At 40.1% G+C, this 25,941-nt stretch overlaps 1 protein-coding gene across 3 annotated transcripts in view; it reads left to right on the top strand.

Moving 5' to 3' along the window:
- Window positions 1-11,204: 11,204 nt before the first annotated feature.
- Window positions 11,205-25,941, top strand: part of SPATA6 (spermatogenesis associated 6) — a 147,512-nt gene continuing 132,775 nt past the window's right edge. Inside the window, exon 1 of one of the 3 annotated variants that reach the window (XM_027059247.2) lies at window positions 11,205-11,435. In XM_027059247.2, the coding sequence (XP_026915048.2) occupies window positions 11,385-11,435 (51 nt within the window). In that variant the 5' untranslated portion in view covers window positions 11,205-11,384. The remainder of the gene's footprint in view (window positions 11,436-25,941) is intronic. The other 2 variants (XR_008294805.1, XM_027059248.2) reach the window with 2 other exon arrangements.

The following is a 25,941-nucleotide window of genomic DNA, read 5'->3' as shown; positions in this document are numbered from 1 at the left end:
CAAATCAGTGAGTGAGTACTGTCAGTTCAGAGTATAAAGGATTAGTACTGCACAAGGCAATGCAAAATGGCCTGAATTCTTAGGGCAGAAACTTGACAAAGGTTTCCAAAAAAAAAAAAAAAAAAAAAAGAGCCTGAAAAATCTCCCAGACATGACCAATGAGGAGCTGGGAAGCTAAAATAAACAGAGAAAATATAGGAAATGCAAGAAGATTGATAGCGGTATCTCAGGCAGTTCATATAATGTGATTTTTCTGGATTTTGAGAATTTTTAAATTTAATTTAATTTTTTTACATTTATTTATTTTTGAGAGACAGAGAGAGACAGAGCACAAGTGGGGAGGGGCAGAGAGAGAATGAGACACAGAATCCGAAGCCGGCTCCAGGCTCTGAGCTGTCAGCCCAGAGCCTAACGTGGGGCTGGAACCCATGAACTGTGAGATCATGATCTGAGCCGAAGTCGGTCACTCAACTGACTGAACCACCCAGGCACCTCTGTTCCCTCTTTTTAAATAAATATTCACTTTTAAATTACTTAATTTTCCATTAATAAATTCTTAAAGGACCCTCCCCAAATTATATTAGCTTCAGGTTCCACAAAACCTGATGGCTAGTGGGCATAGAATTGCCAACCCCTGGCTCTGGGCTTCAAGGCGATCACAAGCCACTGGGCCAGTCAGATACATAAACAATGATCACACAAAGTGCCACCAGGAAGTTAGGGGCCTTACCTCACTTCCTACCTCCAACTCAGTTTTTCTTTTTATTCAGATATTTTTCCGGGCTTATGTACCTTTCTTTTTCTCGCTCTTCTCCCTCTCACATCTGAGGCATTTTCAGACTTCCCTCCTGCCCACACCTAAACCTCAGGACTCATTCCACTCCAGTGTGCAGTTCACAACTGCACTAGGCTCTCCTGCTTATGTCCTCTGGGTTTCCCTGTTCATACCTGTAGAGATGTCTTAAAATTATTTCCAGACACAGTTCTTTCCAGAAGAGGAATTAGGCCAAATGCTTTAAGATCATTTATTTCTCCCCCATTTGATTTATCCCTGATTCCTTTTTCTCTTCCTGCAGCTGACCATCCCAAGTGAGCTGTGCTCTCCTGTGCGGCTTAGACAAAATGATCAGGAAATTGAGAACATACAGAAAGATTTAAAGGCAATGGTGGGCTGTGAGGAAGGGAGTTCTCTCCAATCCTTGGCTGATGTGTGGTGCGGGTCTGGGTGCTGTTGGTGGTGGAGAGTGACCAGGTGAAGACCAGAGCCATCTCTGTCCAAAGTCTGAAGGCTTTGTCTTCTTCTCAGTATCCACAATGTTAGGTGGCGGGAATTCAATAAATATTCCATGAAGGGAGGATAGAAAGAGATGGAAGGACATATTAGCGCTGAGATTACTTCATTGTCTAAAAGCCATCTCCCCAAACCTTTCTGTGTCTTCATTTCAAAGGAATTTTCCACTTTTCTGTGTACATGTTATTTCTCCTTCCCTCAGGCTCTAAGGAAGATGTGTTAGTCTACCTGTTCCAGCCCAATCCCTCCACCTCTGCCTCCTGAGTCCCCCTGAACAGATCTCCAATAATTCTCTTCCTGCTCCTGGGTTTCAGCCTCTAACTACCTACTTCCTCTTTTTGCTCAGCCTGTGACCGTATTCAAACTTCTCCCATCCTTTAGAACACATTCCCCTCCCCATCCCCTGACCACCACCTCCTGGACTGTATTCCCCTATAACTGCCATCTGCACACTCTCTTTTCTTCTGCACTTGCTGTGTCTCTCCATCCATCCATTAAGAGAAACTCATCTAACGAAGGTCACCGATGACTGGTTTCCAAATCCATTAAGCACTTTCAGTACTTATCTTACCCAACTCATAACAGCATGGGGCACTGATGGTCACCACCCTATCGCTGAAATTCTTTTCTCCCTTGGCTTCCGTGACATTAAGCGCTGTCACCTGTTCTTGTGCCTACCCATGTCTGTCTCTGTCATAGCTGGCAGCAAGGTGATTTCTGCAAATAGAGGATTTTGTTTTCCACATCCTCTTTCTCCCTGTCAAGGACAATAAAGTCACCCCTTCTCTAGGCAGACTCTCCCATTTACAATGCTCAGGTTACAGCGCTGCAGCATAAGAGGGCCACTCAACAGTGTATCTAAACATGAGCAAGGGGGAATGCAGAGGGAAGTCGGAGTCATGTTGGAGCAGGACATCCGGGGGAGCCAAGGCTGAGAAAGCCAGAAGAGAAAAGATGCCATGGGGACCACAGAGGAGGGAGCTGCCATGCGGACCACAGAGGAGGGAGCAAATGTGTTCTAAGTGGCTCCAAACCATCAAATAGATCACTGAATGGAATCTTTGAGGAAGGCGATTTTGTCCCATCGTAAAAGAAGACTTCGTATAGCCACAGTCATGTGACAGTGAGAAGGGTAACCTCCTAACACCAGGACCCCTGTTAGCCCATAGGGCATCTTCATGTGAATTAGAAAAAAGTGTGCTTCTTCCTAGCTGGCTGACACCTGACACAACCCAGCTCCCTACTTCAGGCTGGTGCCCTAGTGCAGAGCATAACTCCCACTGTCTTAATGCAGTAACTCTGTGTAAGACAGTGAGATTTCTGTTACCGGAAGCATTCAACCAAGGACTGGAGAATCGCTTTTGATTTTGTAGGAAATAATCCTGGTTATAATGATCTAACCTGGGTTATAAAGATGTGTTAGAGATGGAGAAGAGGGGAAGGGGAGAAATAAATAGAGTAGGAGGCTGAGAGATGGAGAGAGAGGAAGGTGAGGAGGAGAGAGAGGAGAGGGAAGGGAGGTGGAGGAGGAAGGGGGGAGAGCAGAGGACACTGCTCATTTTAAGCTTGTGTCCACACAGGCCCAAATCCAGATGCATCTTCCCGGCTTTATGAGCAAATACTTTCTAGCTGTGGCCGCCACAAGATGTCAATCCTCATCCTATTATTTTTCCTGTCTTGCTTGCTGAGCAACGTCCCAGCTTGGTTTCAGGTGGTATCATGGTATAAACCGTGTGTGGTCTACACCAGTGGTTTTCAACCTGGCTGCATAGTGGAATCACCTGTATAGTTAACATATATATTTAAATGTAATTAAAATATGTAATATATATAAAATAAAGGTATATTTATACTACGTATTATTGTATGTGAAAATATACATGTATAATAGTGTGTATACATCATATGTATATAATATAATCATTATATGTGTAATAGTCAGAATCTATATATACATGCGTGCATATACATGTAATCAGAACGCTTGGGAATGAAGCCCAGGTATCTATAGTTTTTGAATTTCCCCAGATGAATCTGGTTAGGATTGAGACCACTGGTTCTCAGTCATGAACATCCTTTTCCCATTCGTGAAATATTATGCTTCTGGCCTCCTCTATAGCTGCAGGAGGTCATGTGACCTAGAAGCAGAGGTCTGTTGGAAGGCTTCCGGAAAGCTTTTATTTTTCTATAAAAAGGGACAGGCATGACTTTCCAGTTTGTTGGTGCTGCCCTTTCTATTTTTTCCTGGTGGGAATGTGGACAACCAGTCTAAAGACAATCAGCATCACAAGAAAAAAAAAGTGGTGAGGGGCGCCTGGGTGGCTCAGTCGGTTAAGCGGCCAACTTCAGCTCAGGTCACGATCTCACGGTCCGTGAGTTCGAGCCCCGCATCAGGCTCTGGGCTGATGGCTCAGAGCCTGGAGCCTGCTTCCGATTCTGTGTCTCCCTCTCTCTCTGCCCCTCCCCCATTCATGCTCTGTCTCTCTCTGTCTCAAAAATAAATAAAACGTTAAAAAAAAAATTTAAAAAAAAAGTGGTGAAATGGAACAATAGGAAGGACCTGGCCTTTCAAACCAGGTGAGCTTCAGCAGCATCCCCTCCCTCCAACTCCCTCCAGACGTCTGGGTATAGGGGATAATTAAAAATCTTTACTTTTTAAGCCATCAATAATTGAGTTTTCTGTTATTTGCAAGTAAAAGCAATTTACCTGGGTATATCTTCTTATGATGAAAGCTATTATGATTTTTTATCCCCTCAAATAAAGAGAAGTACAGCCCATGCTTGTGTTCAGAGCTCTGAAAATGAGTGTCTCTAGAATGAAAATGTGCAATGGATGTGAGATCAATTTTTTTACTGATTGTACTAAGTGGTTCCGGCGGCCGTAACAAAGTATCACAGACTGGGTGGCTTCAACTATAGGAACTTATTTTCTTGCAGTTCTGGAGGCTAGAAGCCCAGGACCAGCAAGGTTGCTTTCTTCTGACGCCCTCCTCTCTCTCCTTAGCTTATAGGTGGCTGTCTTCTCTCCCTGCGTTCGCTTGGTCTTTTCTGTGTGTGTGTGTGTGTGTCCTCATCTCTCTCTCTCTCTCTTTAAGTGTTTAGTGGGAGAGGGGCAGAGAGAGAGGGAGACAGATAACCCCAAGCAGGCTCTATGCTGTCAGTGTGGAGCCAGACACAGGGCTCGAACTCACAAACTGTGAAATCATGACCTGAGCCAAAATCAAGAGTTTGAGGCTTAAGTGGCTGAGCCAGCCAGGTGCCTCCACCTCATCCCCTCTTTTTATAAAGGCGTCATTGGATTGATTGGGACTCACCCCAATCATTTCATTTAACCTGAATGACCTCTTTAAAGATCCTGTTTCCAAATACAGTCACATTTTGAGGTACTGGGGGGTAAGACTTCAATGAATGAATCTTAGGGGACACAATTCAGCCAATAATACTGGTGATTAAAATTTGGCCAAGAATAGGTTGTTCATGGCTGGCTTGAACCAGTGGTTCTCAATCCTGACTATAAACACCTGGAAAAATCTTAAAACTATAGGTGCTTAGGCCTCACTCCCAAAGGTGCTGATTTAATCAGTATGGGGTGGGACCAGATATGCTTTTAATTTTAGGTGTTGTCAACCATGATTTCTCTAAGAGTTGGTTAAGCCAGTTAAAGAAAAACTTCTTACTTTCATTATTTAAAAAGCCCCTAGGGGCAAGGTGCCTGGGTGGCTCAGCGGTTTAAGGGTCCAACTCTTAATACCAGCTCAGGTCATGATCTCACAGGTTCGTGGGATGGAGCCCCACGTTGGGCTTTGCACTGACAGCACGGAGGCTGCTTGGGGTTCTCTCTCTCTCTCTCTCTGCCCCTCTTCCATTTGCACACCCTCTCTCTCTCTCAAAAATAAATAAGTAAACATTTTTTTTAAAAAAGTCTTGGAACTTTGAGGGAGAGATGAGAAGCCAAACTTGTTCTGATGGGTTGAAGCTGAGAGAGGAGTAATGTCAAAGGGGGTCTTCAGTATAGGGCTCAGGCTTCCTATTTTGTCCAGAAAATGGGAAGAGACCCAACTCATCTGCACTCTTGCTCCCTAAAACAACAATGGGAAATGGAGACGCACAAAGGCATTGGCAATACCCAGGGGTGGGAGTCACTTGGTGCCAATATGCCCTCATGTTTTTTGTGCTCACTCTCAATTAATAGCCCTGATACATTTTCAAGGACCGGTATTAGAATTTAATTTTGTTGAAATTTGCAGGTGGCCCAGAAAGGACTGAAAGGGGCTGCTTATCAGTGTGCTGAGAAACCCATTCCCAACAGACATTGCAGAGGACTAGTTCATTTCCTGAGCATGATCCAAGAAGGCCTCTGAGGGGAAAGGAAAAAAAAAAGGCCTCTGAGGTCATTATTTGTGTCATGATTTTTAAATTTGTAATTTCTGTTGCAAAATTAATTCTGGACTAGTTTACGAAACTTACAATCAGCTTGTTTAACTTCTAACTCACCTGCAGATTCTTACTAGATCAAGTAGTTTCCCAATGCTGCTGTAACAAATTACCACAAACTTAGTGGATTAACACACAACTTCATTATCTTATAATAATTATAATTATAATCTTATAATAATATAGTTATCTTCTGGAGGTCAGAAGTCTGAAACGAATCTCACGGAGCTAAAATCAAGGTGTTGGCAGGGCTGGTTCCTCTGGAGTCTCTAGGTGAGAATCCATTCCTTGCCTTTCCCAGTCTCTCAAGGCTGTCCTCATGTTTTGACTCATGGCCCCACATCACATCATCTCTCTCCCTCTGCTTCCATTATCACGTTACCCTCTTTCTGATGCTGACTCCTCCTGGTTCTCTTGTGATTACACCAAGGCCACCTGTATAAACCAGGATAAGCTCCCCATTTCAAGGTCATTATCTTGTTCACATCTATAAAATCCTTTTTTTGCCATAGAGAGTAGGATTCACAGGTTCTGGGAATTTGGATATAGACATTTTCAGGAGACCATTGGTCAGTTTAGCACAAGTAGTCAGTATTCCAGGTGCTTACAGCTTATTAGTTATGGAAAGAAATAAATGGTACCTACGTCGGAATCACCTTCCTCCCACAACTATGTGGCTCCAACACCACGAAAGGACCCTTCATGCAGAAACTCTTCCCTAGGATGGATGTAGCTTACGGTCATTGCAATGCTTCTAGCCCTCTAGGCAGCCTTGTGCAGAGGGCGTAGGCCCTTTCTTTCTTGAAATGGAGACAGTAGGGTCGAATCTCAGGAGGCCATCCACCAGGCTAGAAGCAATGCCCAATTCCAGCAGACCCAATTTGCAACTAGGGCTCAGAACTTTTATAGTACGTCCTCATACTCCCTCCTCCCAGCAAGCTGGCCTACTTCACATCCATATTCCATAAAGATGTTATACAAGAAATGGGAAATGATTCCTCATTTACTTGTTACTTTCTAAGACTCAATCAGAAGAATGGAGACCTAGTTATTATTGACTGGACTAGCATATCATACATAGAGAGACAAGATTAATAAAACAAAATGGTCTTCTGGGTATGTGTTATTTGAGTTACATAGTACATTTCAAGCTCGAACATTTTTCCAAGAGGTACAATTCATAAAAGAAAATTCTTTTTTTTTAATTATAGTTTACCCAATATAAAAAAATTCTTATTATAGGGTGATTCCTGCTTTATGTTTTTATTTCAAACTATATCAGAGATTTTTAAAGTCTTATTTCTCTTAAACTTTCCATACCATTCTCAGTGACAAATAAGCCCACCATCAAGTGTTAGAAGTTTAGAAATAGTTGCACTTTAAAATATATAGAATCATCCTGAGAATCAATTTAAATGACAGAAACATGCTTTCAGGAACAGAAATATCTTTTCAAATGCAAGATAATGGCATATTATATACAACCTCTATTAATATAACGATTATTGCTATTATATTTATTGGGTTGTATTGTTTCTTAAACCGATTGGTATTTTGTTACTGATAATATTAAAACAATAAATAACGAGACACAGCATTTTATAGCAGGAGAAGAGCAGACTTAGGTTCAAGTTCCTGCTGTGCCAGGTACTACCTGGGTGAGTGTGGGCACGTTAATTTACTGTGACCTTGTTTCCTCATTTATTGAATGGGGATACCAATACTTTGCTTGTAGAGATGTGTAAGGTGTATAATTATCTACTTAAAGTAACTTGTACAATGCCTGATATATAATGAACTGTCACTGAATGGTTACTGTGGCTGTTATTATTGTTAATAGTCCTATGACTAATGAAGACACTGACTTTGTTGGAAATCAATTACCTATGGAGACTGAACATGAAGGGAAGACAATAGAAGTCTTTAAAAAGGCTTCTAACCTTCTGACCATTTGGCCAGGGAACCTGAGTTACCATCCTCACTTCATAAATGCAAAGTAGACTGTATAAAAGAAAAAAAAGACTCTAATTTATTCCCTCAAAGTATTCATCAAATGAGGTAGGATTTCTGGGAAAGATTAAGAGCTTATATTTTTTATTGGACTTATTTCCCATAAAATTAGTAAAGGATAAAAGGAGGGGAAGTGCAGAAGCGTACTATTTCTGTTTTATCTGTAACCTGTGATTATAAATCTTCCTGGGACATCATTAATTACAGTGATGCCATTCACAATGCTGCCATTCAGGCCAATTAGAATTTTTACCCAAAATTTCATGCTTGGGGTTTAGAAATTGGCAGCTGAATTTTTGTATGAGGCTGAAACTTGAAGGCTATAATGGAGGGAGAACATCTTTAAATTAGTTGCTATAGACTGACTGTTCGTGTCCCTTCCAAATTCATATGTTGGAATCCTACCCCCCAAGGTGGTGGTAGCTATAGGTGGGGCCTTGGGTTGGTAATTAGGTCATGAAGGTGGAGCTCTCATGAAGTTAGTGTTCTTATAAGAGACACCCCAGAGTGCTTTCTCACCCTCTTCACTTTGTGAGGATAAAATGAGAAAAGGGCCATCTGCAGCTCAGAAGAGGGCTCTCACCAGAACTCAAGTGTGCTGGCACCCTGATCTTGACTTCCAGCTTCCAGAACTGTGAGAAATAAATTTCTATTGTTTATAAGGCACTGTGGTGGCTATGGTGTTCTGTTAGCCCAAACTGACAAAGACAGGCACTGTGCAGAGAGAGCCCAGAAACCTATGAGGTGTTTCCCCAAAACTTCAAGGCTGAGGGGTGAGCTTTACATACACAGGATGAGATGACCAGAGACATGCCAGTCAGCAGCTGCTTTAGTGTTGGGAGCAGAACAGAGATGCTTGGGATCAGACAGTACTGGGGACATTGGAGTGCTGAACATTCCACTGTGGAAAGATCTTTTTAACACTTTGTATAACACTCCTGGAATCCAGCTGATACATCAGAAAGTCTGCACTCTAGCAGAAAGAACCATATCCTATAGTTAGGCCTGCACTAGACTCACGTTAACAAAGTCTACAACGAAGGCTGACAAAGTTTGGGAGAGACAGAGTTTGGAAGTTGGGACCTACCAAGGTAGATGGGCTTTAAGAACATCTTGGGCTTTCCACATATCTGCACTAGCAAAGTATATCACTAAGTCTGCACAAGTTTGAGGTAATCGCCCCATAATTAAACTGCCTACTAAAATAAGAATCAATAGTCTTTAGAGAAAGATCATAGAATCCATGTTCTTATAGGGCATTATTAAATATCTAGTATTCAATAATAAAAAGCACTAGACATAGAAACAGGAAAATACAGCGTATAGTTATGAAAACATGTAGATAGGAGAAGCAGAAATGGCACTGATGTTGGATATAACATATATAGACTTTAAGGCAGCTATTGTAAATATTTTCAAAGAAATAAAGATATAGTCAAAGGGGATAGGAAAATAGAGCCCTAATGAGTAAACAAATAGGGAATCTCAGCAGTCATGTGAAAACTAATGAAAAAGACAACATGGAAATTTTAGAACTGAATAATATGTTAACTGAAATGGAAGATTCACTGGATGGTGGGAGTGTAGACTGGTGTGGCATTCTGGATAGCAACTTGGAATTATTTGGTCAAACTAAGAATATTCATACTCCTTGATGTAGTTTCTCTTCTGTTCATCACACCCTATATGGAAAATTTAAAAACTTAAGCACACACTGGGGAAGATATTTGTAACACATGTAATATAGATGAAGAATTAGCATCCAGGATATATAAGGAACTCCTATAAATCAGTGAGAAAGAGAGAGACAGAGAGAGCAAGAGAGCAAGAGAGAGTGAGTGAGAGACCATCTAATAAAATAGGAAGAGAACTAGTAGGCAGTTCACGAAGAGAACATGGCAAGACTAATAAAACCATGAAAAGATGCTGAATCTCAATAGTAAGAAGGGATGCAAAGTAAATCCACAATGAGATACTTGGACTACATACACCCAAATATACAAACATTAAACACCTAAACAATACCAAATGTTGGTGAAGATGTGGGAAAATAAGAACTCTTATACACTCTCGGCAGGAACATAAATTGGTACAACTACTTTGGAAAACGGTGTGGCATCACTAATTAAAATCCCATGTGCAAAACCTAATACCGAGTCAATCCACTCCCACTGGAGCATGCATGTGTTCTAGTAGACATGTATTAGAATGTTCATAACAACACGTGAATAATAGCTAAAAATGGAATCAGTGCAAGTGACCATCAATAGGTAAAAGAATAAATAAATAAATATTCATATATTGGAGTACTAGCCAACAATGGAAAAAATCTGCTATACAGCATCAATATTGGGTGAGTCTCACAACATAATAGTAAATGACAGAAGCAAGTCACAGGAAAACACGAGTAGTGTTAATTTCACTGATAAAGCATCAATAGCAGGAAACAAAAACGTCTTGTTTAGGAATGCATACTTGAATAGCAAAAGTACTTCGAAAGAGAAGGGAATTATTGTAACAAAAGTCAGGGTAGCAGTTACTTCCAGGGCAGGGAAGGCAATGCAATGGCTGGGGGCATTTCTAAGGTTCTAGTAATGCTTTATTTCTTAATCTAGGTATTAGTTGCACAGTGATTTGCTTTATTGTTTAAGATGAACGTGTTTTATACATTTCTGTATGTGTAATATATTTCACACTAAAAATGATTTTTAAAATGACTGGATTGGGCCAATCTCTTCGGTTCTTTTAATCTTTGATGGTTTATGGCCCAAGCCCTTCCCAACTGGATTTATTGTTGGCCCTGCATTGACCGTTCAATTTAAGCATACACAGTGGATTAGGGAACCTTGAAGAGAGAGAGGGATGCACTAATAGAATCATAGAGTAGGAGTCTAGGAAGAGGAACATGATGATCTGATTCAAGCCCCAATTGTCAGGGACGCAATTGGGGTTTTACATGAAAGGTCCTGAGTTCCAGTCCTGGTTCTCTCTTCAACTTGGGCAAGCCTCTTCTCTAATCCTCAATTTCCTCATGCTGGCTTTGTAAACTGTACTGTGAAATTCAAATAGAAAACCAACATTAAAAAAAAAAAAAAAAGAAAACCAACATTAATTATTATTCTTTTACAGTTGTGGAAACTGAGGCCTCACTGGGACTCCAGTAGCCCAAGGTGTCATCGCCACGTTGGAACTCAGGGCTCCTGAGTCCAGCTCCCTGACCTCGGCACTGTCCCACTACACAAACCCCAGGCTATTCTCGCTTTTGTCCAGCTGTGCGCCCATCTTTTGATGTCACAGAACAGCCCCGCCCCACCCCACTCCTTCGGAAGCCACGCCTCCTCGCGTGGTCCCGCCTCAGGCGTTCTCTGAGCCCCGCCCCTAGCCGCTCGCCAAGGCGTGCCGGCTCCCGCGCGTCCCTGTCCGGCCTCTCTTCCGGCCCCGCCCCTCCTGGCTGCCATGACAACGAGTCCACGCCCCGCGCACAGCTTCTGCTCCGGCGGGACCCAGGCTGGACCGCGGGCCCCGGCCTGGGGGCCACAGCTGCCACCGCCGCCACCTCGTCTCCTCCCCGTCCCCGCCCCGCCCCGCGTCTCCTCGCCTCACTCGGGCCCGCGGCTGGGGTCCGTCCCCGCCGCCCCACCCCGCGCGGATGCCGAAGGTGAAGGCGTTGCAATGCGCTCTGGCGCTGGAGATCCGCTCCGTGAGTACCGGTCGCCCCCACAACCCCCGCCGCCTGGGTGTCACCGAGTCTCCGGCGTTTACTCGGGGACGCTTCCCTCGTTCATCTCCTTGAAGCCCGAGTCACCTCAAAAGCTACGTTAGCCTGTGAATCATCCCTCGGGAGCCTTGACCCGTGGCCCCTGGGTCTCCTCCCTCTGCAAAATCCTGAACGCCCTCCCACTCCAGCCACGCAGAGCTCTGACCGTCCCCACCCCCACCTCCGTTCTCCTCGCTGTATCCCAGCTTCCAGTTGGGGTTCCTTCAGATCATTTACAAACCACTTCCTCTTCCAAAGGCCTCCTCGCCCTGCCCCTAACTTTCCAGTGGATCGGGTGGTAGGCTTCTCTTTACATTCCTCTAATCTTAGAAAGAGTATTACTGGCCCCCTCTCTCCCCAGTCTCCAAGGGGGTACGTTTCCTCTCAAATCACGGCGGGCAGGTTCTTTCGGACACATTTCAAGCTTCTGATTCGTGAAGGGGCCTTTACTCTCAGTCTTCAGTGTGGAATCCTCACACCCAGCAACCGAACTGTGTCAGCACTGCACAAAGCACCCTGCCTTGTCCTCAGAAATCATTTCAGGACCCTCCTGGCTGTGAGAGGGATCCCTTATCCCTTATCCTTCCTGTCACGCCAAGAAACGCAACAGCTTTTAACAGAGAAACTGCTCACTCTGTGAACTTGCTGGAGAGGAGCAGCAACCCCACCCCCAGTCACTCTCCAGATTGGCTCGAGAGGATCCTGTCCCCCAACCTGCTGTGGAAATCCAGCTGAGGCATTGAACCCCCTTGTGCTTCCTCAGGGGAAGGGGTTGGATCTCTCCATGGTATGAGAAAACTCCATCCCTTTTAATCATCTCGGAAGACCCTTCCGCAGGTTTTAAAACTACTTCCTCTTCATTCTTTACAGAGTCCTCTCGTTTTCGTCTTCAGATGAAAGCTCCAGCTTGTCTCTTTTAGAGGAAATCCCAGAGAGCCTTTCCATACCCCCATTGTAGACCTGCAAGCAGCTTGGAACCAAAATTCCCCACTCGGCCCCCTTTCTCTTCTTCCACCCCTCCTAAGCCCTCTTATGTCTCAACTCTGATCTCCCAGCAACACTGGGGGCAGGTATGTGTATGTGAATGTCTTTAAATATCCCAACACCAGGCTTCTGAGTGCTGCCCAGAGAAGTCCTCCCCACTTGCTTCCTGCACACCCTGCACACCCTGCCTGCAGGCCTCTCTCTGGACTTAACCCACCCTTGGCCACCCCTGCTCTCCTGGCTGTCCTTCCTCGAATTAGAATGAGGCCTCTGCAACACTGTCCCTGAAACTCCAAGTCACAAGACTCTTCTAGGTCTTTTGTTAGGTCTTAAAGAAGGCAAGCCTGGGTAGGGCAGTGTGAGGCAGAGGGTGGAGGGAAAGAAAGTTTCTGGCACTCTTGGTTTATCTAAGCCTGCAGAGATTTTACTTTGCTGTGTGGGAAGCCACAGCCCTAGCTTCAGATGTTTTCATCCCACAGCTGCCAAAGTTGAGCAACTTTTTTGTAAAGTAAGATTCCTTTAGCAAAAGAATATAAGAAGCGTCCTAGCTTCCTAAACCGCTCGCTTGGCCGTGCAGCCTCACCAGACTTTGTTACTGGCTGCTGCTTCCTCTGCTGCTAACCACTGGGGTGTAGATGCCCAGCGAGTGCAGTTGCACCACCGACTGGCTGCTGCTCCCCTTCCTTTGACAGTACCCATCTTTAGGAGGAAGTACTTTGTTGTGACTGGTTACAACAGTACTTTGTTGTGACTGAAGGAGTTGCAGAAATATATTTAATTTCAGTACCCTTTCTTTCTTGGTATTGGTTGTACTGCAGGAGGTGAATGACTGTGTAATGGACCTTGTGTTCATTGAGGCTAAAGAAATTAGGCAGGTGGAAACATCCCTATGTAACTTTTTTCATCAAACACTTGAGTCACAGAATTTTACAGTTCCAAAGATCCCAGATATCATTCGATTTATTCCTTTGTACAGGTGAAGCTTAGCATGGCTAGTTATTTGTTTACAGTTGCACAACTATTTAGGGGCAGATCTGCAACAAGATGCTAATTTTTCTGACCAGCAAAAAGCTATTAAATAGCTCTGATGCTCAGAAGGAGAAAAAATGATCATTAGCAACCATTCAAGTTAAGCTTGATTAATTGGGCTTTGATTGAAAAGATGAATTATATGACCAGAGATATTTTTAACATCTTTTACATTTTAATTTCTTCTTTTCAACTTAATTTTTTATGTTTACATGGTATAAAAGTCAAGACCCATAAAATGATATACTCAGAGCAGTTTCACATCCAGCCCTGTCTCCTCAAACCTACTTCCCATCCATACTCATCTGCTGTAGGTAATCATTTTTACTGGTTTCAGATTTATTCTTCTAGTATCTCCTTTTATAATATAACCAAACAGATACACATACATATACACATACACACATACCATTCCCCTCACATATATTTTTTTCTTTGGTTCTTAATATAGTAGGTAGCATATTACATAAACTATTCTGCACATTTGCTTTTTTTTCCTTCACATAATATATCTCAGAGATCACTCTGTTATCTATAAAAGTTGTCATCTTTACTTTCCAGCTTTTTATTGACATTTTTCAAGGATACAGGGTAGTTGAAAGAATAGTACAATGAAAACCTATGCCACGGCCTGTGAACATTAATTTGATTTATCTGTACGTATGTGTGTGTATGTATAAAATAAATGTGGCTCTTTTGCTGAAAATTTGGAAGTAAATTGTTGGTATCATGGTACGCCACTCCTAATCACTTCAACATCTTCTAAAAACAAGGACGTTGTTCTACATAACCACCATGCTATTATCTATCACACCTAAAACAATGAGTGACAATTTCTTAATATCTAGCCCATATTCAAGTCTTCCCAGTTGTCCCAAAAATAACTTGCATAGTTAATTTTTAAAAACCAGCATCCAGTCAAGGTTTACATGTTACATTTGGTTGTTAGGTCTTTTAAGTCCATTTTAGTATAGAACTGTTCTACTTTTTCATTCCCCATGATCTTTCCTTTCTTCCCCTCTAGTGGATTCAGATAAATGTATACACTCATGTAATCATACTTGGGTCAAGATTTAGAATACTTCTATCAAGCCATGAAATTCCCTTGTGCCCGTCAAGCCCCCTGCAGAGGGAACTACTATTCTGATTTCTGTTACTATAGATGAGTTTGCCAGTACGTGAACTTCGTATTAAATGGAGCCATATAGTTTGTAAATTTTGTGTCTGGCTTCTTTTGCTCAGCATATTTTTGAGATTCATCCATGTGACTGTGTGTATCAGTAGTTTGTTCCTTTATATTGAGGAGTTGTATTCTATTGTATGTGTATACTGCAATATTTTTTAGCCATTCTTTTTACTGATGATTATTTGGATTGTTACCAGGTGGTGGTTGTCATGGATAAATCTATGAACATTCATTCTTGTAAAAATCTTTCTGTGCACATTACCTTTTGAAGAGCCCATACTCAGATATTGAATATCCCATGTTGTGTTATTGTCTGAATTGTTTCCTTTTGTGGTGACATTTAATTTGTTCCCAGATCCTATAAACTGGAAATTAGATGTTTTATCTTTCCTTGTCTTTTGAAAGTGTGAAACTACATTCTCCTCTTCCCCCACCCCCTCCACAAGTGTTTTTTTTGCTGCAGTCTTGTATTAGTAGCAACCTCATGTTTAATACGGTGGTAATATGAGAGCAAGAACATAGTAAACATGAAAGGTTTTGGTGTATAACACATCTTATGTTGCTCCACAGAGCCGTATGACTAGAGAGAAAATATATTGCTGGAAAGAAAGTGTGACTTTTCTCAGTGAATTTTTGGAGAATGGTATAATAGGCCAAGTAACTTGTTTTTAAAGAACAGCAAAATAATTATATTTCCCACCAGTTACATTTTTAATAGTTGAAACATCCTTTCTATGATATAGGAAGTATTTGTGTTGCTGCTTCTGTCTACCTTCTTTTTGTTATTTAGTAGTTCAATTTTCATGAGATTATTTGGGAGAAGGGAAGAAATTGGAGAGTGAAAAATAAAGCCCAATGCCTGGGCAGTGAAACCAGCCAGTTTGCTTTACGTGAATAGTGTCAGTTTGGGGTTAGTTTATATATTATATATAATATATATGTTATATATATATCTATATTATATTATATATTATATATATATTTCTTCTCTGTATTCTCTTCACCTCTTTACCGCACTCAAATTATAGAGAACATTGGGGCAAACAGATTTGGGTCCTTCCTTCTCAATCGCTACTTATCTAAACATTTGTGATCCTCATCTAAGTTTCTGTGGAGTGGTGTCTCACAATTGTGCTACAGTTGGGGGAAATTTCCCTGGAATATAGACTTTTAAAAACTTTAAGTAAGAAATACTTCAAATTTACAGGAAAAATAAAACTGAATACTATGATTCCACCCTCTCCACACCCTGATTTAACAAATGCTACATTTTACATGTTTGCTGCAGATGTCATTTTTAAGAAATAAAATGTTACAGATATAGTTAAGGCCCCCTTTGTATATCTTTCTGACTCCTGTTTTTCTCCTTCCCTTCCTAAAGGTAACGTAATCAATATCCTGAAGTTGGAGCGTATTCTTTTGATTCTGGTTTTGTACTTTTACTATATATTTGTGTATGTCTGTGCTACTTATACTATTGTTTTGTTTTAAAACTTTACACAAATGGTATTTTACTATGTATCCTGCATACCTGTTTTTTCCAGTTCAGTTTTTAAAATTTGTCAGTGTTGATTCTTTCAGATCAAGTTCATTTCCTTAATTGCTATATAATACTGTTTATTTTTATGATGGTGATTAATTTTTCTTCCTTTATTAATAGACTTTTTAAAATTTTATTATTGGGTGCCTGGGTGGCTCAGTTGGTAAAGCGTCTGACTTTGGCTCAGGTGATGATCTTGTAGTTCATGGGTTCAAGCCCCCCACTGGGCTCTGTGTTGACAGCTTGGAGCCTGGAGCCTGCTTTGGATTCTGTGTCTCCCTCTCTCTCTCTGTCCCTCCCCATTTCACATTCTCTCTCTCTCTCTCTCTCTCTCTCTCTCTCAAAAATAAGTAAACATTAAAACATTTTTAAGTAAATAAATGAATAAATAACTTTTATTATTAATTAGTTAATTTAATGTTTATTCATTTTTGATAATTTCAGCAATAGAATTTAGTGATTCATCACTTACATGTAACACCCAGTGCTCATCACAACAAGTGCCCTCCTTAATTTAGCCCCCTCACCCATTTACCCCTTCCCCACACCCAACAACCACCCCCCTCAGCAACCCTCAGTTTGTTCTCTGTATTTAAGAGTCTTTTATTGTCTCCCCTCTATTTTTTTTAAATTTTATTATTTTTGCTTCCCTTCCTTATGTTCATCTGGTTTGTATCTAAATTCCACATATGAGTGAAATCATATGATAATTTGTCTTTCTCTGACTGACTCTGACTTACTTAGCATAATACATGCTAGTGCTGGTTCCAGCCATGTAGTTGCAAATGGCAAGATTTCATTCTTTTTGATCACTGAGTAATATTCCATTGTGTGTGTGTGTGTGTGTGTGTGTGTGTGTGTGTGTGTGTGTGATATCACATTTTCTTTATCCATTCATCAGTCGATGGACATTTGGGCTCTTTCCATACTTTGGCTATTGTCGATAATGCTGCTGTAAACATTGGGGTGCGTGTGCCCCTTTGAAACCATATCCTTTGGATAAATACCTAGTAGTGCAATTGCTGGGTTATAGGATAATTCTATTTTTAATTTTTTGAGGAACCTCCATACTGTTTTCCAGAGTAACTGCACCAATTTGCATTCCCACCAGCAGTGCAAAAGGGTTCCTCTTTCTCAGCATCCTTGCCAACATCTGTTGTTGCCTGAGGTGTTAATTTTAGCCATTGTGAAAGGTGTGAGGTGGTATCTCACTGTGGTTTTGATTTGTATTTCCCTGGTGTTGAGTGATGTTGAGCATCTTTTCATGTGTCTGTTAGCCACCTGGATGTCTTTTGTGGAAAAGTGTCTATTCATGTCTTTTGCCCATTCCTTCATTGGATTATTTGTTTTTTGGGTGTTGAGTTTGATAAGTTCTTTATAGATTTTGGATACTAACCCTTTATCTGATGTGTCATTTGCAAAGATCTTTTCCCATTCTGTTGGTTGCCTTTTAGTTTTGCTGATTGTTTCCTTCACTGTGCAGAAGCTTTTTATCTTGATGAGATCCCAATAGTTCATTTTTGCTTTTGTTTCCCTGGCCTCTGGAGACATGTCAAGTAAGAAGTTGCTGCGGCTGAGGTCAGAGAGATTGTTGCCTGTTTTCTCCTCTAGGATTTTGATGGCTTCCTGTCTTACATTTAGGTCTTTTATACATTTTGAGTTTATTTTTGTGTATGGTGTAAGAAAGTGGTCCAGGTTCATTCTTCTGTGTGTCACCATCCAGTTTTCCCAACATCATTTGTGAAGAGACTGCCTTTTTTCCATCTATTATTATTAAAAATTTTTTTTAATGTTTATTTATTTTTGAAGGAGAGACAGAGTGTGAGTGGGGGAGGGGCAGAGAGGAAGAGGGAGACACAGAATCCTTAGCAGGCTCCAGACTCTGAGCTGTCAGCACAGAACCCGATGCAGGGCTCGAACTCACAAACCACGAGATCATGACCTGAGTGGAAGTTGGATGCCCAACTGACTGAGCCACCCAAGCGCCCCTCCGTCTATTATTGATAGACTTTTAAATGCCAGTGAAATTTGTTGGGCTACCTTTGTTTGCCTTAGTAGTTGGGGGGTCCTGTTGGTGTTCATTGTCTAGTATTCTGCATGACTTGAATGTCCTATTGAATATGTAGATGAAAACCTGTATATAATTATTGGAAGTTAAGAATCTAACTTTGTTTTACGTATAAACACAAAATCTTTTTTCTTTTTTTTTTGAAAGGTGGTAAAATACAGTGAACTTTCCAGGAATACAATTGTAGTGTAAATTGAGGAGAGTATGTTTTGTTTGGAACTCTGTGAAGAGTTTACTTTTTTTGGAAAATCATGGCACCAATGGCAGCACTGCTTGTGTTTGAGTTGCCAACATGGGCGCCTATCATTCTGCTTTTGAAACTATCTGTATTATGTAGACTCACTGTATAGGTGTAAATATTATATTTTCTAGCTTAGTCCTGCCTGAGCATTGACATGTAGAAATAGATATTTTATTATAAATTATTTTTCTATACATATAGTTTTTTTTTTTCAGTTAGGGCATTGGTTTATTTTTTTACTCACACGTATAGGTAAATTGCACACTGTTGCACAGGGGGGTTTTGAATCTTTAAAAATTTTTTTCTTAATGTTTATTTATTTTTGACTGAGAGAGAGACAGAGCATGAGCAGAGGAGGGGCAGAGAGAGAAGGAGACACAGAATCTGAAGCAGGCTCCAGGCTCCGAGCTGTCAGCACAGAGCCAGACATGGGGCTTGAACTCACGAACTGTGAGATCATCACCTGAGCCGAAGTCAGACGCCCAACTGACTGAGCTCCCAGACGCCCCAGGAGGGTTTTGAATCTTATAGATACAGGCCCAGTGCTCTAGGCACTAGATTTAGAAATGGAACTATGGGGACTCAGGAAATTGTGTTAGTTTCATAGGGTGCTATAACACATGTCCACAAACTTGGTGTCTTAAGACAAGTTTGTCTTCACATTGCTCACATTTCTGGAGGGCAGAAGTCCAAAATAAAATTATCAGCAGGGCCCAATACTCCTTCAGAAGGATCTGGAAGTGGAGGTGGGGTTGGGGGAAGGTTGTTCTTCCAGTTTCTGATGGCTCTAGGCATTTCTTGGATTACAATTGTATAACTCCAACCTCCAATCCCAACGTTTTCATTTTCTGTGAATAGCCAGTTTATATCCTTTGCCTTTAGCAATCTCAGAGGTTTTTTTCTTTTTTTTCCATCTTGTTGAATATATCTTGGATAGTAGCCTATTGGTTATATGTAATGTAAATTTCAAAGATCTTCTAGTTGAACTTTTTTACTTTGTTTTTCCTGTCTTTAGCAGATAGCTTTTTCTTTTCTTTTCTCTTTTCTTTTCTTTCTTTGTCACTGGTAAACAAAGAATGCTATTGATTCTTTTAAGTTAACTGTTTGTGGAACTCTATGTTCAGCAAGTGCACAAATCCTATGTGTGTAATTACCACCTGGATCAATAATTAGAATATCATCAGCACCCCAGATTGTGCCCTTGTGCTCCATCCCTCTCAGCCATTCCTCCTGTCACCTCCTCTCCCAAAGGTAACCACTATCATGACTTCTATCACAATATATAGTAAACTCTTGGTTTGCGAGCATAATTTGTTCTGGAAACATGCTTGTAATCCAAAGCACTTGTATATCAAAGCGAATTTCCCCATAAGAAATAATGGAAACTTAGATGATTCGTTCCACAACCCAAAAATATTCATATAGAAATGATTACAATGCTGTAATATAATACAAAATAATAAAGAAAATACAAAATATAAAGAAAAATAAAGAAATTAACCTGCAGTTACCTTTGAAAACCTTCATGGCTGGTGTGAGGGAGACGAGAGAGGAGGGTCATTCTGTAAAATGACTTTCACTATCACTAATGGAGTCACTGCTATCTGTTGGCTTAATGAAATCTTTTCCTGCCATTGTATATGGGGGGCCATTGTATATGCTTGTATGAATGTTAACTACAGTACAGCATTAATAAACTCTTGTCATATACCATATTTAATGAAACTGGCAATAAAGCAGCAGAGGAAAGGGTCTATATCTGTAAGCAGCCTGACCTAGAATGAAGCAAAGCATTCCTCATCTTACTCTTGTATGGAAAAGCAAAGGACTGTCCATAGGTGCTTTGAAGTGACAAATAATACACTAGTGCCAGTTGTGGGCACCTTCCAGTGTTCTGAAAAATCACTGATTTCTGCCCAACACTGCAGCCTGAGACTGAGCATTTGAGCATGGGAGACGGTCACCCATAATCCCGTAATGAGAGAGACTGAGACAGAGAGAGAGAGATGAACCGTTGGCCCAGTTGTGATCATGTGACATTCAACATCATGTACTACTTGTATTGTAAATACAAACATGGCTCATTTGTCAACTTAGAATTTATTATAAATGTTTGCTCATCTTGAAGAACACTTGTAGAGCACGTTACTCTTAATCCAAGGTTTTACTGTAATTTGAATGTTTGAAATCTTTCTCTCTCTCCATGGTATGAACTTTTTCAGTGGACATTCCTCACACATACTTTGTTAAATTTATACCTAAGTACTACATACTTAAGGTTTTAATGTTATTGTAAATGCTGTTTTTTTAATTTATTTTTAATTTTTTAAATATACTTTATTATCAAATTGTAAATGCTGTTTTAAAAAATTTCATTTTGTAAGTGTTGCTGGTACAGAGAAATAACGTTGATTTTTGCATATTGAACTTCTATCCTGTGACATCAGATTCCTTCCTTATTTCTAGTAGTTTATTTGTAGATTGTAGACTACAGTTAGGTGGTCTACAAATACTGTTTCACTTTCTACTTTTCAATCCGTGTACCTTTTATTTCTTTTCTTTTTTTAATTTTTATTTTTTAATTATTATTTTTTTAACACTTATTCATCTTTGAGAGACAGAGAGAGAGAGAGACAGAGCATGAGCAAGGAAGGGGTAGAGAGAAGGAGACACAGAATCCGAAGCAGGCTCCAGGCTCTGAGCTGTCAGCACAGAGCCTGGTGTGGGGCTCGAACTCATGAACTGCGAGATCATGACCTGAGCCGAAGTCAGACGCTCAACCAACTGAGCCACCCAGCTGCTCCTTATTTCTTTTATTTTAAAATTTCTTTTTCTTGTCTTTTTGCAGTAGCCAGGACCTATTTATTGTACACTGTTGAATAGAAGTGTTGAGCATGGACATACTAACCTTTTTGCTGATATTGGGGAAGCATTCAGTTTTTCAACATTGTGTGTGGCATCAAATTCAGGCTTTTTCATATTCTTTATCAATTGAAGAAATTTCCTTCAGTTCTTAGTTTGCTAGAGCTTTCATCATAAATGGGGCTTAATTGTGTCAAATGCTTTTTCTGCAGAAGAAGAACTGAAGGAAATTTCAAGATTAAAGCTATAATACACTTTTTAGAAGTGATTTAATTATATCTAACACATTTTTATATCTTTGTCTTTTCATTTTCATGCAGTTCAAAGTATTTTTTAATTTGTCTTATAATTTCTTCTCTGACTCATAGAAGTGATTTAGGAATATATTGTTTGATTTCCAAATATTCAGATTTTTTCCAGATATTTTTCCTCTTATTTATTTCCAGTTTAATGGGATTACAGAAAATAATCTGCATGATTTCATTTTATGTTTATTGAGATTTATATGGCTCATAATACCCTCTTTCTCGATGAATGTTTTCATGTGCACTTGGAAGAAAATGTGTATCCTTCTGCTGTTGGCTGGAATATTAAGTAAACGTCACTAGGTCAAACTACTTGAATGTTATTCACATTTTCTATACCTTTAATGATCTTTTTTTTAACTAAAAAAATTTTTTTTGACGTTTTATTTTATTTTTTGAGAGACAGAGATAGAGCACTAGCAGGGGAGGGGCAGAGAGAGAGGGAGACGAAGCAGGCTCCAGGCTCTGAGCTGTCAGTACAGAGCGTGATGCGAGGCTTGTACTTATGAATGCAAGATCATGACCTGAGCCGAAGTCGGATGCTCAACCGACTGAGCTGGTTAGGCACCCCTAATGGTCTTTCCAAAAACTTTTTAAAATGTTTATTTTTGAGAGATAGCATGATTGGGGAGTGGGGTGTGGAGGGAGAGAGAGAGACCAGGTATCCAAAACAGAGTCTGTGCTGTCATCCCAGAGCCCCATGTGGGGCTCAGACTCTTGAGGTGATGACCTGAGCTGATGTCAAACACTTAACTGCCTGAACCACCCAGCCGCCCCTTTAATGATTTTTTTTGACTGCTTATTTTATCAGTTACTGAGAGTAAGGTATTGAAATTCAGTTATATAGTGTACTTTTTACTTCCTTTACTTTAATACTGTATTATTAATTGCTTACACATTTAATTTTGTTATATCTTCTTGATAAATCAAATTTTTTAATCAGTATGTAATGTTTCACTTTAACCTTGGTAATCTTTTTCTGAAGTCTATTTTATGTCACATTAAGGCTGTTACTGGGGCGCCTGGATGGCTCATTCAGTGAAGCATCACAATCTCATGGTTTGTGAGTTCAAGCCCTGCCTGGGGCTCTGTGCCTATAGCACAGGGCTTGTTTGGGATTCTGTCTCCCTTTCTCTCTGCCCCTCCCTCACTTGCTCTCTATATCTGTCCCAAAATCAATAAATTTTTTTAAAAAAGACTATCACTCCAACTTTATTATGACTAGTGAATGCATGGTATACCTTTTTATATCATTTCGCTTTTATCATGAATCTTTAAATTAAAAAAAATTAAGATATAATCCACATATATAAAATGCACCCATTTAAAGTATAAAATCACAGATGCCTGGATGACTCAGTCGGTTGAATATCCGACTCTTGATTTTGGCTCAGGTCACGATCCCAGAGTTGTGGGATTGAGCCCCATGCCGATAGAACTCTACACTCAGTGTGGAGACTTCTTAAGATTCTCTCTCTGTATCCCTCTGCCCTTCTTCCCCACTTGTGCTCACCCTCTTTCTCAAATAAAAAGTAAAAAAATAAAGTGTAAATTCAGTGAATTTTAACATATTCACAAAGTTGTAAAACAGTCACCACTAATTGCAGAGCATTTTCAGCACCCTATAAAGAAATCCCATACTTGTGAGCTGTCATTCCTCATTCTCCCTCTTCCTTGAGGCCCTGGATACCACTAGTTGATTTTCTGACATTTATATAAATGGAATCAATCATACAATATGTGGCCTTTTGTGTCTGGCTTCTTAGTGTGTTTGTAAGGTTCATTCATGTAGCATCTGTCAGTGCTTTATTTTTATGGTCAGATAATATTCCGTTGTATGGGTATACTACATTTTGCTAATCCATTCTTAAGTTGATGGACATTTGGATTGTATCTATTTTGTGGCTATTGTGCATCTATGTGGCTATTGTGAATAATGCTGCTATACTCTTGTATGTATTTTGGGGTTGCCATATGTTTTCAGCACTCTTGGATGTATACCCAGGAATTGCTGAATCTTATACTAACTCTGTTTAGTTTTTTCCATAAACTGCTGGACTTTTTTCCACAGTGGCTGTGCCTTCAATACATTTCTGTCAGCAAAGTGTGAGGGTTCCAATTTTTTTGTCGTGCTCCCCAACACTTGTTTTTGTCTTCATTTTTGATTGTAGTCATCATAGCAGATATGAAGAGGTATCTCATTATGGTTTTGATTTATATTTCCATAATGGCTAATGATGTTGAACATTTTTCATGAGTTTGTTGGCCATTTGTTTATCTTCTTTGGAGAGATGGCTGTCTTTTTTTGCTTCATGTATTTTGGAGCTCTGTTAAGTGTATGTATGTTTGTAATTGTTATGTCTTCTTGAAATATATGTCATATGTATTTTTAATTGTTATGTCATTATAAAATGTCCTTTTGTTTCTAGAATCGATTTTTGTTTTAATGTCTATTTTATCTGATATTAGCATAACCACTGCTGCTCTTCTCTGATTGCTGCTTAATTTTTTCCATTCTTTTACTATCAACTCATTTGTTTCTTTGAATCTAAAGTGTGACTCCTGTAGGGGCACCTACAAGAGTGCCCTTGGGTAGCTCAGTTGCTTGAGTGTCTGACTCTTGATTTCAGCTCAGGTCATGACTCAGGGTCGTGGGATTGAACCCCATGTTGGGCTGTGCACTGAGCTTGGAGCCTGCTTACGATTTTCTTTCTCTCTCTCTGTCTGCACCTCCCCTGTTCATTCTCTCTCCCTCTCTCTCTCTCAAGTAAAATTAAAAATAAAATATTTAAAGTGTGTCTCTTAACGTTTATTTATTTTTGAGACAGAGAGAGACAGAGCATGAACGGGGGAGGGTCAGAGAGAGAGGAGACACAGAATCCGAAACAGGCTCCAGGCTCTGAGCAGTCAGCACAGAGCCGGACGTGGGGCTCGAACTCATGGACCGCGAGATCGTGACCTGAGCTGAAGTCGGAAGCTTAACCGACTGAGCCACCCAGGCACCCCTAAAGTGTGTCTCTTATAGACAATGTATAGTTGGATTATAGTTTTTATCCATTTTACCAGGTTCTCCCTTTGACTGGAGTAGTTGGTCAATTTACCTTTAATTTACATAATCACAGATAAGGTAGGATTTGCCTCTTTCATTTTACTGTTTGTTTTCTGCATGTCTTATGTCTTTGTTTGTTTCTATGTTTCTGCCTTGATGTCTTTTGAGTTAACTGTTTTCTAGTGTACCATTTTAATTCCTTTGTTTCTATTACTATATTTTTTTAGTTATTAGTGATGATTGTTTTGGGGCTCACAATTAACATCTCCATTTATTATAGCAATCTAGTATGGATTGATACCAATTTAATTTCAATGGTACACAAAATTTTTGTTTCTGTTGAGTTCCATTCTTGTCTTCTTCATGACTTTATTGTCATACAGTTTATATCTTTATACATACAAGCCTCACCAACGCAGCTTAATATTTGCTGCCTTACGTAATTTTATCTAATTTTATTTTTTAAAATATTTATTTATTTTGAGAGAGGATGCATGTAAGTGGCAGAGAGAAAGGGAGAGAGAGAACCCCATGGAGGCTCTGCACTGTCAACACAGAACCCAACGTGGGGCTTGATCTCAAGAACTGTGAGGTCATGACCTGAGCTGAAATTAAGAGTCAGATGCTTAACCAACTGAGCCATCAAGGCACCCCTATGTAATTTTATTTTAAATAAGGATGGAGAAATAAGACAAAAAATTTTTATACTGTTATTATATTTATATATGCAGTTCCTTTCCTGATGCTCTATTTTTTCATGTGGATTTGAGTTACTGTCTAGTGTCCTTGCATTTCCAATGAAGGATTCTCTTTAGTATATTTTGTAGGGAAGTTCTGCTAATGATGAATTATCTGTGTTTATCCAAGGATGTCTTAATTTTCCTTTTTTTTGAAGGGACATTTTTCTCAATATTGATTCTTATTTCAAGAAAGCCTTCTTTCAGCATTTTTGAATAAGTCATCCCACTTCCTTCTGGCTTCATGTTTCTGATACAAAAGCACCTGTTAATCCTATTGAGGATTTTTGGTACCTACTGAATCACTTCTCTTGTGTTGCATTTAAGGTTCTCTTCATCTTTGTCTTTTGAAAGTTTGATTATGATGTATGTGGTTTGGAGTTCTTTGAGCTTGTTGGATGTAGATTGCTTTTCTTTAAATTATGGAAGTTTTTGTCCATTATTTCAA

This window comes from Acinonyx jubatus, chromosome C1 (assembly GCF_027475565.1).
Source record: "Acinonyx jubatus isolate Ajub_Pintada_27869175 chromosome C1, VMU_Ajub_asm_v1.0, whole genome shotgun sequence".
Taxonomy (NCBI): Eukaryota; Metazoa; Chordata; class Mammalia; order Carnivora; family Felidae; genus Acinonyx; species Acinonyx jubatus.
Note: the sequence above shows the minus strand (reverse complement) of the source record. Positions and strands in the feature narration are given on the sequence as shown.